General features: G+C 38.9%; 1 protein-coding gene and 1 long non-coding RNA gene across 2 annotated transcripts; one reads left to right on the forward strand and one right to left on the reverse strand.

Annotated features, from left to right (window-relative positions):
• Positions 1 to 827: 827 nt before the first annotated feature.
• LOC143109393 (uncharacterized) lies at positions 828 to 3,059 on the reverse strand. The gene is made up of 4 exons (XR_012983854.1): positions 2,774 to 3,059; positions 2,263 to 2,330; positions 1,909 to 2,019; positions 828 to 1,778 (listed from the first exon to the last, which is right to left on the reverse strand). It is a non-coding gene; the product is annotated as an uncharacterized LOC143109393 (long non-coding RNA).
• An 8,088-nt stretch (positions 3,060 to 11,147) lies between these two features.
• On the forward strand, positions 11,148 to 15,465 carry LOC143119400 (uncharacterized). Its single transcript, XM_076280884.1, has 6 exons — positions 11,148 to 11,156; positions 14,017 to 14,275; positions 14,466 to 14,547; positions 14,695 to 14,749; positions 14,888 to 15,123; positions 15,349 to 15,465. The coding sequence occupies exons 1-6, from the start codon at positions 11,148 to 11,150 to the stop codon at positions 15,392 to 15,394; spliced, it is 687 nt and encodes a 228-aa protein (XP_076136999.1). The 3' UTR covers positions 15,395 to 15,465.
• The last annotated feature ends 910 nt before the right edge of the window (positions 15,466 to 16,375 follow it).

Raw genomic sequence — 16,375 nt, forward strand, 5'->3', positions numbered from 1 at the left:
TAATAACCTTTCAGATTACATACCATGTGCCTTCCTAACCTTGACCTGTTAGCTAGAAATGAGCAATTTAGCATGAAATCATCAGTCCTGTTACCATCAGTCCTGTTACTATCCTACAATATTCTATGTAATAAGTGAATGGTAAAAAAAAAAAAATCAGTTTAAAACAATTATATTTTTCACATTTTTAAAGTTGAAAAGGCACCGATTTCGTGGAATGACGCAGGCACCAACATTTAGCCAATAAATAGTAGCTGAAGTGCAAACTGTTTTTCACTCTTGTTAGAGAAAGTAATGTCAACATGCACCAACAGCATGCTACAAAAAGACGATACTTTTCGGGTCCTCTCTATAAAGAACTTGAACGTACGTACGTAGTCCCTATGCATTTACAGTAATTGGGAACGCATCTGAGCACACACAAGAGGGAGAGAAAATGAGTGACAGCTTCAAGCTGGCTTGTCATTGTTGATGATAATTTATATCTCCTTTTTATTAAGTTAAGATTAAACTAAATGCGGCGGTGGTTAGGACAGACTGCACTCTAAGAAATGGAAGTACCAGTGTGTACCTAAGTCGGTACAAATGCTTGTCGCTGGGGCAGTACCCTTTTGAAGTACAATACTGTACCTATGAATGCAGGTACATTTGTGTACCCTAGCCATCTGTACCCATCAAGGTACACTTGTGTACCTGCAATGACTAAAATGTACCTGTATATATCATTATCACATAGTACCCTTAAAAGGTACTATTCTGTACTTCAAGGGTACAACCCCAGTGAAAATTTAAGGTGGTATAACTAAAATATATGCACAACCAATAAGTACATTTAAATGTTTATTCTGGGGGGATATTACACACAATACTTCACATGAATACAGGTACAATAAATGTTAACATGTTCATATTAAAAACACATTCATATCAAAACATCAAAATATCTTATATCCATATCAATATACATATTCACGTAAAACATGTTATGACTCTTAATGTAAGTGTAAATAATAAAACACTTTGGTTTACAATATTTTGCCTGAATAGCCACATTGTGTTTATACGCAGAAGGAAAAAAATATATTAATTTGCACGATAGCACTAATAACACCTTTATATGATCTATAAAATACCAATATTTGAGCTAGTAATTACTCCAACAAACCTTGTATGCTTTCAAGTTCATGTTAATACTCGTGTATGTGACAGTGATGAAAATACAGTATCTGCTTGCCATAACCATTACACGTTGCAAAATTAACAAAGTCCTTGCAGTAACTTAGTAGCTATGATCTTAGATCTCATTCACAGTGCATACACCATAGAATTGAGTGAACGATATGTGTGATGTAATGAGTCATATAGCGACATTTTAGAGTAGTATCTCAGAAAACAATGTGCAAGCCTTTGGGAAATATTAGCAAGCCTGTAAAAATGTACAATATATTGTTACAATGTTCATTACCTCACCAATAAATCAATCAATCAGAAAACACACTCCAATCCTTCCAATCATGAGGCGAGCCACTAAAAAGGCAAGAGTCTCAAAAGGCACCAAAGTTCAATTTCAAAAACTGGCAGAAATCCAACATATTCTTCAGGAGAGTGTGCTAAGTAAAGGTCAACAGCAGTAGAGGCTGCTGTTTTCCCCCTCTTCAACTTCTGTTCCTCTGCATATATCCACTTTGACTTAGACTGGAACCTTACTTGATCTACAGGACGTTCACATATTTTCAATAGCAGTGGTAGCCTCACCAATGACAGCAGGGGTTTTACATCTGTTGGAAGCAAAATGCAAACACAAACCTCAGAATAAGATTTTTTTCAACCACACAAATAAATAGCCTCAGACAGATTGTGTAAAATACCTTGTCTAATACATGTATGTAACTATATGAATCTGCTCACCTGGCATAGATCAGCGTTGAGTCATTACAAGTTCCATGGACCGGCTGACTCTCCCAAACTTCTCCTTACTCCTTTTCACCGTATCTTCATGAACAAAAGCTGCCTGCTCCACTATGTGTTTGAGAGACAAATGCCATGCAATAGAATAATATAATTAAACAAAATGACACAACAATGAAATAGCACAAAGATAATCTTAACAATATATAAATTGCTATTGGACAAAAAAAAAATCTAAAAGTTGTCTGTATTATTATAATTTGCATAATTTATTATGCAATACTTTTCTATATGTATTTAACATCAATAAGAAAAATACCATTACAAAAAAAAACACCAAGTTGGGTAACTTACGTAGCCATTAGATCCTTTAGGAAAGGTAAGCTTACTTCCAAGTGGCCATGTTCTGCCTTGGTGGGTATCTGTGAGAAGGATTAACGTTAGATTAGAGTTGCTCCCTCTAGCTTCTAACTAGATAAGCAATGACAACCAGGATGTTCTGGGGCCTCATTACAGAAACTTCCTAACTCTGAAATCCTATCCTAACTTAAGTTAGGATGAGCAGTTAGGATTCTTTCTGTAATGAGGCCCCAGGTGAACATAGGCAACTCAACTAATTAATTTTCACCTAAACAAAATGACAGTGTTGAGAGTGATCATGCTTACTGCATGTATGCACTTACCAGGCTTCTTTCACCTGCACTACCGTTGATATTAAACCAGCCTTTCAGGGAAGTTAGCAAGTATGTATGGCTAACAGTGCTATTTAAGTGCTGTTTAAGCCAACAATCTGACTCCATTACTGTAACAGTAGGCTATTTACAATGTACAAACCAAATTTTGATAAATTGCAACTACACCTTACCTCTGAATAGCTTTGCCTCCTCTTCCACAAAGATTATTCCATCCTGCACATGTGTTTTCTCACACCAAGCTCCTCACTGAAAGTTGCTCCATTTCTTGGTGAGTGAGATGAACAAAGTTGAGGGGGAAAATAACGGTTGCTCCCGTCCCGAATCTCCTCCCCCAACAACTTTTGAGTGACAGGCCATGTACTTTTTGTACCCTTAGGTACAAATATGGTCCCTTTGCGAAAAGGTACATTAATGATCCAGGAACGGTACATATTAGTACTTTAGGGGCTCAATTTTGTTCCCTGTAAGGTACAGGGTCAAAAGTTGTACCTAAAAGAACAAAAATGTACCCCAACCGTACCCCTATTTTTGAGAGTGTGGGGTCTGTGGTTGGGGGTCGAGAAGAGGAATGAAGCAGGGGATGAGGATATTGACAGAGAAATAGATAGATACAGTAGATAGATAGATAGATAGATAGATAGATAGATAGATAGATAGAGATCCTAAACATGAAATGAAGTGTTTGCACTTTCTGTGTATATTTTGTGATATGTATTCATGCATGCCAACAATGTTAATAAAATGATCAAATGCATTCAGTGACACTCATCTCATAAACTCATAATTCTCTTATTTTCACAGGAAAAAAATGGCTAGTAGAAATTCTGATTGGCTAGTAACTTTAGAAAGTTACCAGCCACATTGGCTGGTGATCAAAAAAGTTAATTTAGAACCCTGATTATAAGTGTGCCAATTTTTACATAGAAAAGGCATTATATCACACTATTATGACTATAGTGTAAACAACACCACCCTACAATACAACAGCAACCACAAATGTTACAAAAAGTGATGTTGTTTGTCTGTTTGTTTATTATTGTATTATTTAATTGTATAATTCATTATTTAATTAATTAATGAATTAATTAATTACACAACAGATTGTCCTGCAAGTCTACTGCCATACTTCCAATGCCATTAATTGACTTTCCATTGGACCATGGATTGGTATTGTTAAGGTCACTAAATGAAGTGAACCTATGTTACCCCTATGCTCCAAAGGCCTTATATTCATAAGGCCCTATGTTCCCAGTGTCCTATGTATCCTGGAACCTATGCTCATTCAGGTACCTATTATGTGCTTTATAAAGCTGGAGGACCCTGGAAACATACAATGCTTGAACTGGGGAACACAGGACCCCTGTTCATGGTTCTATTACATATAAACCTAAGGAGCATATAGCCTGCTCTGACCTCAGTTATTGGCCTAATCTAGTGTCAGAGCGGTGTGATGTCCACTATATTGCTAAATTTGATTAATTTTACCAGTGGATTAAGTAAGGTTCTAAATGCATATACAACAGCATTACCATATGAGCCTGTCTGGCATCAAACACACAAGTCTTGAAGAGGGGGATTAAACGGGTTAAGACAATTCTTAGGAAGATATTGGTGAATGAGGCCCAATCAGGCAGCTACAGCGCTACACTCTGGGGGCATGTTTGTCAACCTCTATGTTCATGCCCCCAGAGTGTAGTGCGGTAGCTGAAGAAATGGAGATCTATGTGAAAAATCGCCGGATTTATCCTTTAAATAAAAACCACTGTTTACTGTTTAAAAACTGTGCAAGTTATCAGGTAAATGTCAGGCATGGTATCTAATGACCATGTTTTGCCAATAAAATGTGTCTAATGACTAAAATGACCTATTAAGGTGCAATACCAAATATAAGTTGTACAATTACACCATTGATACACATGTACATCCAGAGTATCAGAAACACAACACGAAAGCATTCTTGGTCTAAGGTGTTAAGCTGTGGACAAAACTAACATAGAGCCAACAATAGATACAGCCAACATGAGAAATTAAAGACAGTCAAAGTTTACCAGCCGCTCTCCCCTAACATGACTGAGACTCGTACTGTGCACCTCTTGACAGGAAGATGAGGAAGAACGAGAAGGTGCCAAGGAAGTGAAATAGCAGAAGACTCAACTGTTTATTTTAAGAAGATGTTTATTTTGAGAACATGTACTTCACTCAGCCTGTACACTGACAGAAGACAGTTCATGCTGCATGCTTTGTGGATTTATTTACTTAACCAAACATCCATAGCTGGAATGAAGACCATACTCACGGTGAGATGATGGTATGATCTTACAGTCTTGCAACTATACAGTTACTGTTTCCATTGCATACATCTTTATATGTAGTGCATAACATTGTAAGAGCAATGTTTGATGTCTTGAAGAGCACCTAGGAGGGTAGGTTCTGGTTCTCAGTCAGAATGCAGAGAGTGAGTAATGATTCCAGAAACTTTAAAATTCTGTGAGGTTTTTAAATGAAGCCATAACACGAGACAGACTTGGGTCCAGAGTGAGTAGGAGTTGCCCTTGTGGTCTGTATTTCTCTGTTATTATGCAGTCTGTGTAGGAGGGATACCAATTCAAATCCCAGAGTCACTCAATGTTGTGCATTGTGCCCTTGGACGAGACATTTCATGTGCATTGTGTCAGTCACCCATCTGGTACTGGGGTTAACGTGTAATGAACTAGTTGTCCTACCCAGGGGGAGTCTACTCTCACCGCAATTCAGAAACAAGGTATTGGACACAGAGATGATGGTATTAATACTGACACTATTATCCTCCTTGACTAGGAAAGAATTAGGGTACAAGGAAACAAGGTATTAGACACAGAGATGATGGTATTAATACTGACACTATTATCCTCCTTGAATTAGCTAACTTTATTTATGCACAACCTCATACAGCAATTTGCGAGCTGGTGCTTGGTTAGATTAGCCTGGAAAATCCAGACCTGATAATCTAGAAATATTAAAGGAGAAGTTCGGTGTGAAATTGACCTTAGCTGTACTGAAAGATGTTGCCGAGTACTCACATGTGTCCAATAGGCACCTTCGCCCACCCCCTAGCATTCCAAATTACGCCGTTTTAGACCTTAGCTTTCAGTACAGCTAAGGTCAATTTCACACCGAACTTCTCCTTTAAGGGTCTGGCAAAGAACAATGTAATGGCCCAACTCGAGGGGCGGCAACAAGCATGCATTTAAAAATCTCACTGCACACAATTGGATAACACTAAACCATGTTTACTCTGAATTATTCCGGACTTCGACGCAATCGGATAACACTATGACCAATGTGTACTGTCCTCCAACATTGCAGCGCTGTCTTCATCAGTTTAGTTGGTTTCCCGGAATGTTGGGGTAAAAGTAACGTGCATCATTGCTCTTTGCCAGAGTGTCTCGCAGAGACAATTCCATTGTGTTCTCACGAGAACTCTGGATTTCCAGGGTATGGTTAGATTACAGTCAGATCAACATTTTAGCTCAAAATACATACAGTAGCTTTTCTTCCACAAGAGCATCATATTAGATACAGTATTGGTTCTGTACTCTGCAAGTATTCTACAAGTACTGCATTATCTGTCAGAACATGTAGGCATAGTCTTGGAAAGTTACAAGTCATGAAAATATTTGATCTCTGTTTGGCCAATTAACTAGTTTCTTAAACAGGAAGTTCTAGCGTAAAGTCCCTGTGTAGGATTTAAATTTACTGTGCAGTGCACTAACTCCCCATTAACGTAGCATTTTACACTCACATTTTACATTACTGTGAAAAAAGAAGACTTTTGGTTCATTTGATTAAGTTATGTCACCATGTAGTATGAAGTTCCTTTAGATAAAAGTGTCTGCTAAATTAATAAACATACTGTGTAATCATAAACAAAACACTACATGTTGACATTGCACATAGCACTGCACTTTGCAAGGCCAGAACCACCAACTTGCACTTTTCCTGTGTCTGTCTTTCTCTCTGTAGTTAGGTCATAGTGTCCCTGCACCTTTCTCTCTGTAGGTAGGTCATAGTGTACCTGTACTTTCTCTCTGTAGGTAGGTCATAGTGTACCTGCACTTTCTCTCTGTAGGTAGGTCATAGTGTACCTGCACTTTATCTAAAGCAGCTGTAGCTGAAATACAACATCGTTGTGATTAAAACTTTCATGTTGTCTGTGGTGTGATGTGATATGATGTATTTTTGACATGGTGTTTTGCAGAACTGACAAGGCCACCTCATTTCTGTTAGTTCTTTCTTCTACTTGTGGTATGACATCTAATAAGACTGTCAGTTCACTTACCCATGGAGGAACCAGTTAATGGCACAACATTCAATGAGAGTCTTCAACTCATCATTTATTGCTAAATTGCCTTTTCTATTCTTGCAAATCTTGCAAATTTTGCACCAGCAAAATAACATCATAATGGTTGACTGGATTATACTTTTTTATGATTGCAGACAGAACAAGATATGCTTTTAAAAGGCATGAAGGTATTTTTGGTGCATTTTCTCCTGGGTCTAACAGGTATGATGCAGAGTTACATACAGTCGATTTCCAAATGATATATATATATATATATATATATATATATATATATATATATATATATATAGATAGATAGATAGATAGATACTTTATTACTTTATATACGTGTATATATATATATATATATATATATATACACACGTATGTGTATGCATTTGTGATTTATACAGGAAATATATTGTATATTTTTTGCTTCCTGTTGAATTAATAAAATCCAGTCAAGTTCAGTTTGATTGTGTGTGTTGTGCATATTGTTTTCATCTCGATGGTATTTGTTTTGGTTGTGTTTCAGCTGTGCAGTGTGAATGGAATGTGGCCTACTCCTCTACACATGTCTGTGGTCTTAAAGGAGCATCAGTGGTCCTGCCCTGCACATACCAGTATTCTAATGAAGGGGCGTATCTGGGAGGACAGTGGTATGAAGAGAAGAGTGGTAGAGTCATAAAACACAGTCACTCTAATTATCCTGACTGCAGTCTGAACATAGACACACTTTCAGATGGAGACTCTGGTGTTTATCAGTTTCGCTTTTATACAGTCTTACACTTGACTTGGATGACAAGCAAACATGGGATTACAGTGTCTGTTACAGGTAATTACAGGGTTCAAAATCATTGTCATTTTATCAGTATTTCTGGTTGATAACTTAATGTGGTCAATTTCCTATATCTCACTCATGCCTGACCATGAATAGATCTGACAGTAGAGGAAGCGGCTGCACACAAACAGAATCAGACTGAAGTGACCTGCAGCACCTCCTGCAGTTTGCACCCTGAACTTCAGTATGTCTGGTACAAGACTGGACAGATTCTACAAGACAGAACCACAGCCTCCATACTAGTCCCAGCAGTGGCCAGTTACTCCTGTGCAGTGAAAGGTCATGAAGCTCTACGCTCCCCAGCAGTGTGTGAGTACAGCTCACCTTCAGTGATTTACATTTGAACTTATTTTCAGTTCTTATCACAAAGACTCTCATGACATTCACCTACAGGGTCTTACATTAGAACATCTTCAGTTCTACCAGAAAGAGTCAGACAGCAGGAATGACATTCAAAAAGTTTAATTCAAAATGTTGTCAATATCTAACAAACAATAATATGTGTGCATTCAGTCTGTATCTTTTGTCATTGATGTGGGTTTTGGTGCTGTGTGATTATAGGTGTCCCAGATAAAGAGTGCCGGGGTGTGACCTACTCCGATGAGAATATCTGTGTATTAATAGGCTCATCAGTGGACATTCCATGCACTTACTTGTATCCAAGAGATGACCGTATCAGCAACATGGTTTGGTTTCACAACCAAATATCTATGCATCGTCATGCTGGTGAAAAAGAAAATAGTTGTACCCTGAGACTGAAAGACATCAGAGAGAGTCACTCTGGAGAATATACCTTCAGGTTAACAACCGGACGAGGACAGAATTACTCTGGATCAACTGGAGTCAACATCTCTGTTACAGGTAACATTTTACGGAAGTGTAATGCATTTTAATCATTTTAATGCAGTTTGTCCACATAATTTCATTGCATCGTGTATTTTCTAGATCTGCAGGTGAGGGCACCTCTTGATACAGTGAAAGAGGGGGACAAAGTCACCCTCACCTGTAATACTACCTGTACTCTGAGTAACGACCCCACCTTCATCTGGTACAAGAATGGACAGTCTGTGACCTACAAACACACAACTAGAGTTGACAGAGGTGGACGACACAATTCCTTTACTTAAGTGAAAGTATAGGTACACCTTGTCAAATATTACTCCAATACAAGTGAAAGTTGCCAAGTCAGATTTTTACTTAAGTTGAAGTACAGAAGTACTTGCTTTTAAAAATACTTAAGTATTCAGAAGTACAAGTATTTGTCATTTTTAATGTATTGTAATGTAATGTTCATTTAGTCATTACAGTAATAGGGTATACATTTTGTTCAGTCATACATCCAACAAAAACATTTTACTATTGTCATAACTTTGCAATTGTTCAAATGAATGCAAAAATATAATTTAAATGATTAATCTTTCTATTGAGATACTCAAAAATCATACTTAAGTACAGGAAGTATATGTAGTTACTGTCCATCCCTGGTTGTTGACGTTGGTGCTGAACTGCCAATCAAATCACACACCACCTCTTTGAGCCACTGAAGTATGGAGTTACATTTGTTCCACTTTTATGAGCGAGCAATAGCACAATTTGAGCACAGAAAAATATTTTGAGCGAGCACACAAATTATATTTTGAAAGGTTAAAGGACAAGTTCGCTATTTTACACTTAAAGCCCTGTTTTCAAATAGTTTATGATTAAATAGAATGTTTAAGATTGAAATTTGGACACATGCTGCTGTCCTGAGAATTTTCGGTTTCTGTGGTAGCACCCCCCCACCTCCACAACGCTGCATAGGTGCACTGGAACAATCTTTCTAAAACGCATTAAACTTTCGTTTACAAAGACGTGAAACTCACCGAGTGGTCAGGGGTGTTCACTGATATGCTCACACAAAAATCGCAGCAAAAGATGCTTTCCAACAGGTGTTTTACCATTCTTGTAAAACTGTGGAGCTATTTTTCCAAACGCCTCACACCCGTACATTCTTCCGTTGAGAGCTTGAATAATAGACACTCCAGCCCAGTTGGTGGCGATAATGCACCTTACACTTGCCAATTACAAGCAAACCACTGGCATTTCATTGAATACACAGAAGTAGCAGAAGATCGCTGTCTTGAAGTATTTTGCAACAGACAGCTAAAAATGGGGCGATTTTGTGCAGTTCCGAATTGCGGGAAAATTCGTGGCAAAAAAGTTGTCACAGATTTCCTTTCAACGATCCAGAAAGGCTAAAGTTGTGGCTGGAGTTGCTGGGGTTGGATGTGAGCACACCTGTTGAGGATCTGCAGAAAGCTGATCACCGTGTCTCTGCGGTCTGCATTTATTGAACTTCGCTGGAGGTCGAAAGAAATCGCCCAAAAAGCTCTTTCGCCTGAGAAATACAGCGGTTCCCATATTACCTCCTGGGACGACAGAGTTGGAAGAACTTAGGGTAAGGTTGACATTTTGTAACGTAACGTTTGTAACAGGCGGAAAATGAACTTATTTGTTATGTCCATAACCTGTCATGTTCACATCGTAAGCCTAACGGTGTGTTTCCACACAACGAAATTTCGCGTCGCTCTCATTGAGGTTGAATGGAGACTAAATTCGCCCTAGTTGGGCGAAATGAAAGCGAATCGCAGAGGCAGGCGAAACAAAGTTGGCCAAAGTTTAACTTTATTTAAATGAGGACCATTCGAGAACCAATCAGGTCCGCGTCTTTGTGTTTGGAGGCGGGAGTTACAAAAAAGTCTGACCAAGATGGCGGAGACTACCTGAGCTGGAACACGAAAATTTGTATGTGATTAAAATGTTTCTACACGAACATTGGCACTTGTATCAACACGAATTGTGGTTTATATGCCACACGAACTTAGTCAGAGCACATACACCACTAAATAGACCACTATATATGTTAGTTTAAGCACTCGATCATTTTTAGCTAGCTGACAGGCGAAATGCTAGTATTTTAGGACATTGGATTGCATTGTAAACCTAGCTAGACAGCTAGGCTACATGCTGCAACACAGGTATGAAATATATTATGTCTTATTGACCTTGTTGTTTCTATGAACATGAATTGTTGTTTATAGGCAACATCAACTTAGTCGAGGCATAAAGACCCCTGGATATCTTCATTAAGTACTTAAACGTTTGAATTAGCTGATTAGCCTAATTAGCTCGCTTGCCACCACTGGCTAGACACTGCAGTCAAAAGGTTAGCGGTTTCGCCGTCACGCCCCCGAGGCGAAATTTCGCTGGCCGAAAATCGCGAGGTGTTTCGCTGTGTGGAAACACACCGTAACACTAACCCTAGCCTACATGAATAATTTGGCTACATGATTTTGTACGTTTACTATTTTTTTGGCTGTGGAACTTTCATGATGAAAACGTAATGATTCACGTAAGCTATCATTCACATTGTGCAAGTTTCAAGATATTTTAGCATTAGCCATGGACGTGACAATAATTTGGATAGCGTAGCCTACGATACCGCGACTGCATAAGACTAAACAAACTAAACTAAAGAATACAAACAACCCCATATCCGTTTCCGGCGACAGTAATATAGTAATACCGTACCTCACAGCACATCCAATACAAGTCAATGGAGTTGGACAAAAACTACGATAAAACCTGTTGGAAAGAATCTTTTGCAGCGATTTTTGTGTGAGCATATCAGTGAACACCCTTGACCAATCGGTGAGTTTTGCGTCTTTGTAAACGAAAGTTTAATGTGTTTTAGAAAGATTGTTCCAGTGCACCTATGCAGCGTTGTGGAGGTGGGGGGGGGGGGGGGGTGCTACCACAGAAACTGAAAATTCTCAGGACAGCAGCATGCAAGGGCGTCGTAGTGGGGGGACAAGTGGGAATAAATTACCCGGGCCCCATGTGGGGGGAGGGCCCCTAAGGAGTTGAATTTTATTTTCCTTAATAATAAATAATTTCCTTAATTTAAAGATCTTAATAAATGTTATTAATATTAACTAATATAGATGCAAATATTTCGGGTAAATGCATCAGTTGATTGATGTATTAAATTGTGTCCAAGCCAACATTGTTTGAGGGCAGGCACCCTCTCCCTTGCACGAAATGGTTCAGTCCGCCTTCCCGGTCACGGTGTGAAGATGTCTAAGTTTAAGAAAGCTAAATCCGGTTCCCAGAAAAGAAAGGGAGAAAAAAGAAATGAGGGAAAACAAGTGTTAACAGCCTTCTTTCCCAAGAAAGGTGAGCCCAATGTGAAAGCAATAGTCTAATGAAATTAACTCCTGAAGGTTACAAAACACTTCAATACCACCGCGAATCCGCCATTATCAGTGCTAAAACAGCATTAACACAAAATTAGAAATAACATGATGCCTGATTTATAGCCTACCACAACATTTCAATAGCCTACTAATTCGAAAATTATTATGAGCTAATAGCTTAACTTAGTAGGCTCAATGTTATATAGGTTCATGAGGAAAGGCTGTCAAATTAGTAGCAAGCTAACTTGTATTATCTAATTTTTTTTGCTTTTATGTGTCAATTTTATTTTTTTTTTTTTTTTTTTCTTTTTGTTTTTTTTTTTTTTTTTTTTTCTTATTTATTTTATTTTCTTTTCTATTTTTCTTTTTTTTATTTTTTTTTTTTTTATTTTTCTTTTTTTGCTTTTTTTTTTCTATTCTTTTTTGAAACGCATCACACTCAGTTAGCTATAGATAGCTGTTCTCTCAGCCAAAAGTGTTCAATTTGTATAGATAGCTGTCCTCTCAGCCAAAAGTGTTTTCATTCATTTCATGTTCTAGCTTTTAAACATTCTTCAAATAAAACAGAAATTCAGTGAAGTCTTGGGTAATAAGATTATTTTCTGTTATACAGTACATATAAGAGTTGTTAGATTAATTCAATGTGTGATTAGATAGTAGTTAGTTGTGAACCTCATGCTTCATGCTTACAGCCGGTGGTTGGTTGGTTGGGGGGGCCCATGGCCACCACTTGTGCATAGGGCCCAGAATTTGGTGCTATGCCCCTGTCCAAATTTCAATCTTAAACGTTCTATTTAATCATAAACTATCTGAAAACAGGGCTTTAAGTGTAAAATACCGAACTTGTCCTTTAATAATGCTGGTCTTTTTTAACGCATAAAGTTAAGTAGACGTTGTAACCGTGTTGTAAATCCAACAATACCCAAATGATAAATACTTACCAAAGATGTATTTTCGTGTGGCGTGCTCCAATGTTCCTTCTTTCCCGATTCCCACTGACACTAGTAAATGACGCTAGGCATTGTGGACTCCAGCAGCCAATGAGAATTGGACTTCAGCCCCTGAATTTTCTGATTGGTTGATGAATTGTTGAACAAACGTAACGTTGTCGACAGTTTTGAGTGAGCACACAGACAAAGTTGAGCGAGCGCGACAGAGATCTCCTACCCTTGAAATCCAGATTTCTCGCGAGAGCACAATGGAATTGTCTCTGCGAGACACTCTGGCAAAGAGCAATGATGCACGTTACTTTTTCCCCAACATTCCGGGGAACCAGCTAAACTGATGAAGATAGTGCTGCAACGTTGTAGGACAGTACACATTGGTTGTAGTGTTATCCGATTGCGTCAAAGTCCGAAATCATTCAGAGTAAACATGGTCTAGTGTTATCCAATTGCGTGCAGTGTGATTTTTAAATGCATGCTTGTTGCCGCCCCTCAAGTTGGGCCTTTACATTGCTCTTTACCAGACCCTTAATCTTTCTAGATTATCAGGGTCTGGATTTTCCAGGCTAGAGATCTCCTGAGCTAGCGGAGGAACAGTTTATGTGAGCACGTACAGTGAAACTGAAAGAAAGGGGCTGATGTTGCACATACATATTGATATTAGCAAACAGGCAAAGACATTTGTGGAGCACAACATAGATTCCTGTTTGCTCAACTACAAGTTTTTTTGTGCTTGAGTTTCATTTTTCCTCAAAATATAATTTGTGTGCTCGCTCAAAATATTTTTCTGCGCTCAAATTCTGCTATTGCTCGCTCATAAAAGTGGAACAAATGTAACTCCATACTGAAGTAGTGTTGACCAAGAAGTGTTTGAATGAGGCTTGTATGTGAACAGGCAACTGAAGCACCATGAGGAATTAGCTGGATTAGAATCACATACTTTAACAGACATAACACATATAATAAACACATGTGAAAGATGTACTATGACAAGCATGAATGTGTTTTATACTATTTACCATGCCTGCTTTAGTAAGCAAAAAACTAAAACCTATACCCTGGACATATCAAGCCAAAGAATGTCCTCGTGTCCATCACTGCCTCTAGTACAACAGAGGAGGCCAGTGTAGTGACTCTGACCTGCAGCAGTGATGCCAACCCACCACTGCACACCTACACCTGGTATATGAAGAGTGGAGCTGAATCTCTTGTTAGGGGCACAGGGGAGAGTGTCAGCTTCAATCTGACCTCTGATACCAGTGGACTTTACTACTGCGAGGCACAGAATGAACTTGGCTCTCAGATTTCTATTGAAGTTGCTGTTCAAACAGGTTAGTGTTTATGTGGGTTGTGGAAATACTAAAATGTCTTTGTGACCACTAAGAGGTTGTTACTGCTACAATTCTGCAGTTTACTTACAAAATTCTGAAGAAGACATGACTATGCTATATCAGTCAGCTGCTCTTGTGAAGTATCTCTCAACACAGTTGATAATTTTCCCTCATGAAAATGTCTTTTTAGATGCTGATGTCCTCCTGCCAGCCATTGTCACCACATTCATCATTCTTGCCATCCTGCTGATACTTGGAATTGTGCTCTTGAGGTGATGCAACCAAGTTTCCTTCTTAATATAAGATAATTTACAGTACTGGCAATTACAGGCTTACAGCATATTTCTACTACATATGACATAATGTATATTTCCTATCATTAACTAAATATGCATATGACTGTCCTGCCTACAAATTAGGAAGAAGAATGCTGAACGTGCTACAGACCCAAGACCCACAAATGATAACATACAGGTGAGGAAGTTGGAGCTTAACTGTTGTGATCATACCTGTATCTCCACATAGAACACATCTGTCAGTTTAAATATCCCTGGGAGTCTAGATCCCCTGCATCACTCATAATAATTATGTAATAATTTATTTTCTGATCAGACTGACTCAGGTCCCATGTACAGCACCATCACAGCAAGAGCCACAACCTCTGACCCCACACAGAGAGTGACCTCATGTGATCCAGACGACGTTCAGTATGCCAGTGTTCAGATCAATCTCTCCAAAACACAGGAAGTGCCTCTATACTCCACTGTTAACATGCCACGAACATCCAAACTGGACAACATTGTTGTCTACACTTCAGTTCAGCTCCTCACAGGGAGTGCTGCCACCAGGTGGGCATTTCTGCTCATTACAACAAATCTTGCTGCCTAATCGACAGGCTATGCAGGCCTTGTTTAGGTGCTCATGATTAGGACTGTCTGAACACCAGTTGTATAGACAAGTATAATGTTGGAAGTCATGTTGACATGCAAGCTTAGCAGAGGTGGCCCTGTGTCTCTCGTTTCTATCATAATCCAGCCGTATTCCTCTGACTGTGTACTGCTGTGTGTTTCCAGAGCTGACGATGATGGTGTAATCTACAGTGCAGTCCACAAACCCTGACAGGCCTGGGAAACAGCAGAGTTGAAATACCCAGAGCATCAGAGCATAGCAAACATCTACAGGCTGTGCACATTCTTTTTCAGCATTCATTAGTCTTATTATCAGTGCTAAATGTCTTTAAAGTTTCCAAATAAAGGATTTCCTATCATAATTTTGCATTGTGCAGCTATGATCTGCTTTGTGAAGGGGGTGAAGCCTTGCACACGCGCAGTGTGTCCAAAATAGCTGTCCGATAACTGCCCAAAGTGTGTTGCAAGATGGCCATGGAGTGGGGGAACTTGCTTAAAAGGACTTTGCTAATACCACTCATCCACACTTAATAACAATGGGCCTCATTCTCCAACCATTCTTATGAAGAAATGTGTTCCTAAAACCCACTTACGCAGTTTTTACGAAGATTATGGTATTCACCAATGTTTTCTTGTTCTTACTGCTTATTACAACAAATCTTGCTGCCAAATCGACAGTCTATGCAGGCCTTGTTTAGGTGCTCATGATTAGGACTGTCTGAACACCAGTTGCACAGATAAGTACAATGTTCGAGGTCATGTTGACATGCAAGCTGTCTTAATGTGCAGTGGTCCCCTCTCATTCTTAGCAGAGGGTGGCCCTGTGTTTTTAGTTTCCTTCACAATTCAACAGTATTCCTCTGACTGTGTACTGCTGTGTGTTTCCAGAGCTGAGGATAAAAGTGTGATCTACAATACAGTCCACAAACCCTGACAGTTCTGGGAAACAGCAGTTGAAATCAGGGCTTTGAACCGATTTTTTTCCCCAATCGGTTCGTTCCGAACAGAAACGGAATTATAACGTTTCCGGTTATGAGTTCCACCAATAAATTGACGTTCCCGAACCGGTTAGAACAAAAAAATACTGTTCCCGGAACGGTTAATTTCGTTCCTGTCAGCTGTTTAATGCTATAGAATTATGTCACATCTTTCTCATCCAGCTTAAACCAAATGTAATAATATTACAACCATT

The sequence above is a fragment of the Alosa pseudoharengus genome, unplaced genomic scaffold (genome assembly GCF_046254945.1).
Source record: "Alosa pseudoharengus isolate Yale_2024_CS ecotype anadromous, Long Island Sound unplaced genomic scaffold, YU_APseudo_1.1 YU_APseudo_1.1_scf_1, whole genome shotgun sequence".
In the NCBI taxonomy this organism is placed as follows: Eukaryota; Metazoa; Chordata; class Actinopteri; order Clupeiformes; family Clupeidae; genus Alosa; species Alosa pseudoharengus.

Bases quoted from the DNA above. Each gene is read 5' to 3' on its own strand.
- LOC143119400 (XM_076280884.1), top strand. The intron at 14,276-14,465 runs GTTAGTGTTTAT...ATGTCTTTTTAG, and splicing joins TGAAGTTGCTGTTCAAACAG to ATGCTGATGTCCTCCTGCCA. The intron at 14,548-14,694 runs GTGATGCAACCA...CCTACAAATTAG, and splicing joins CTTGGAATTGTGCTCTTGAG to GAAGAAGAATGCTGAACGTG.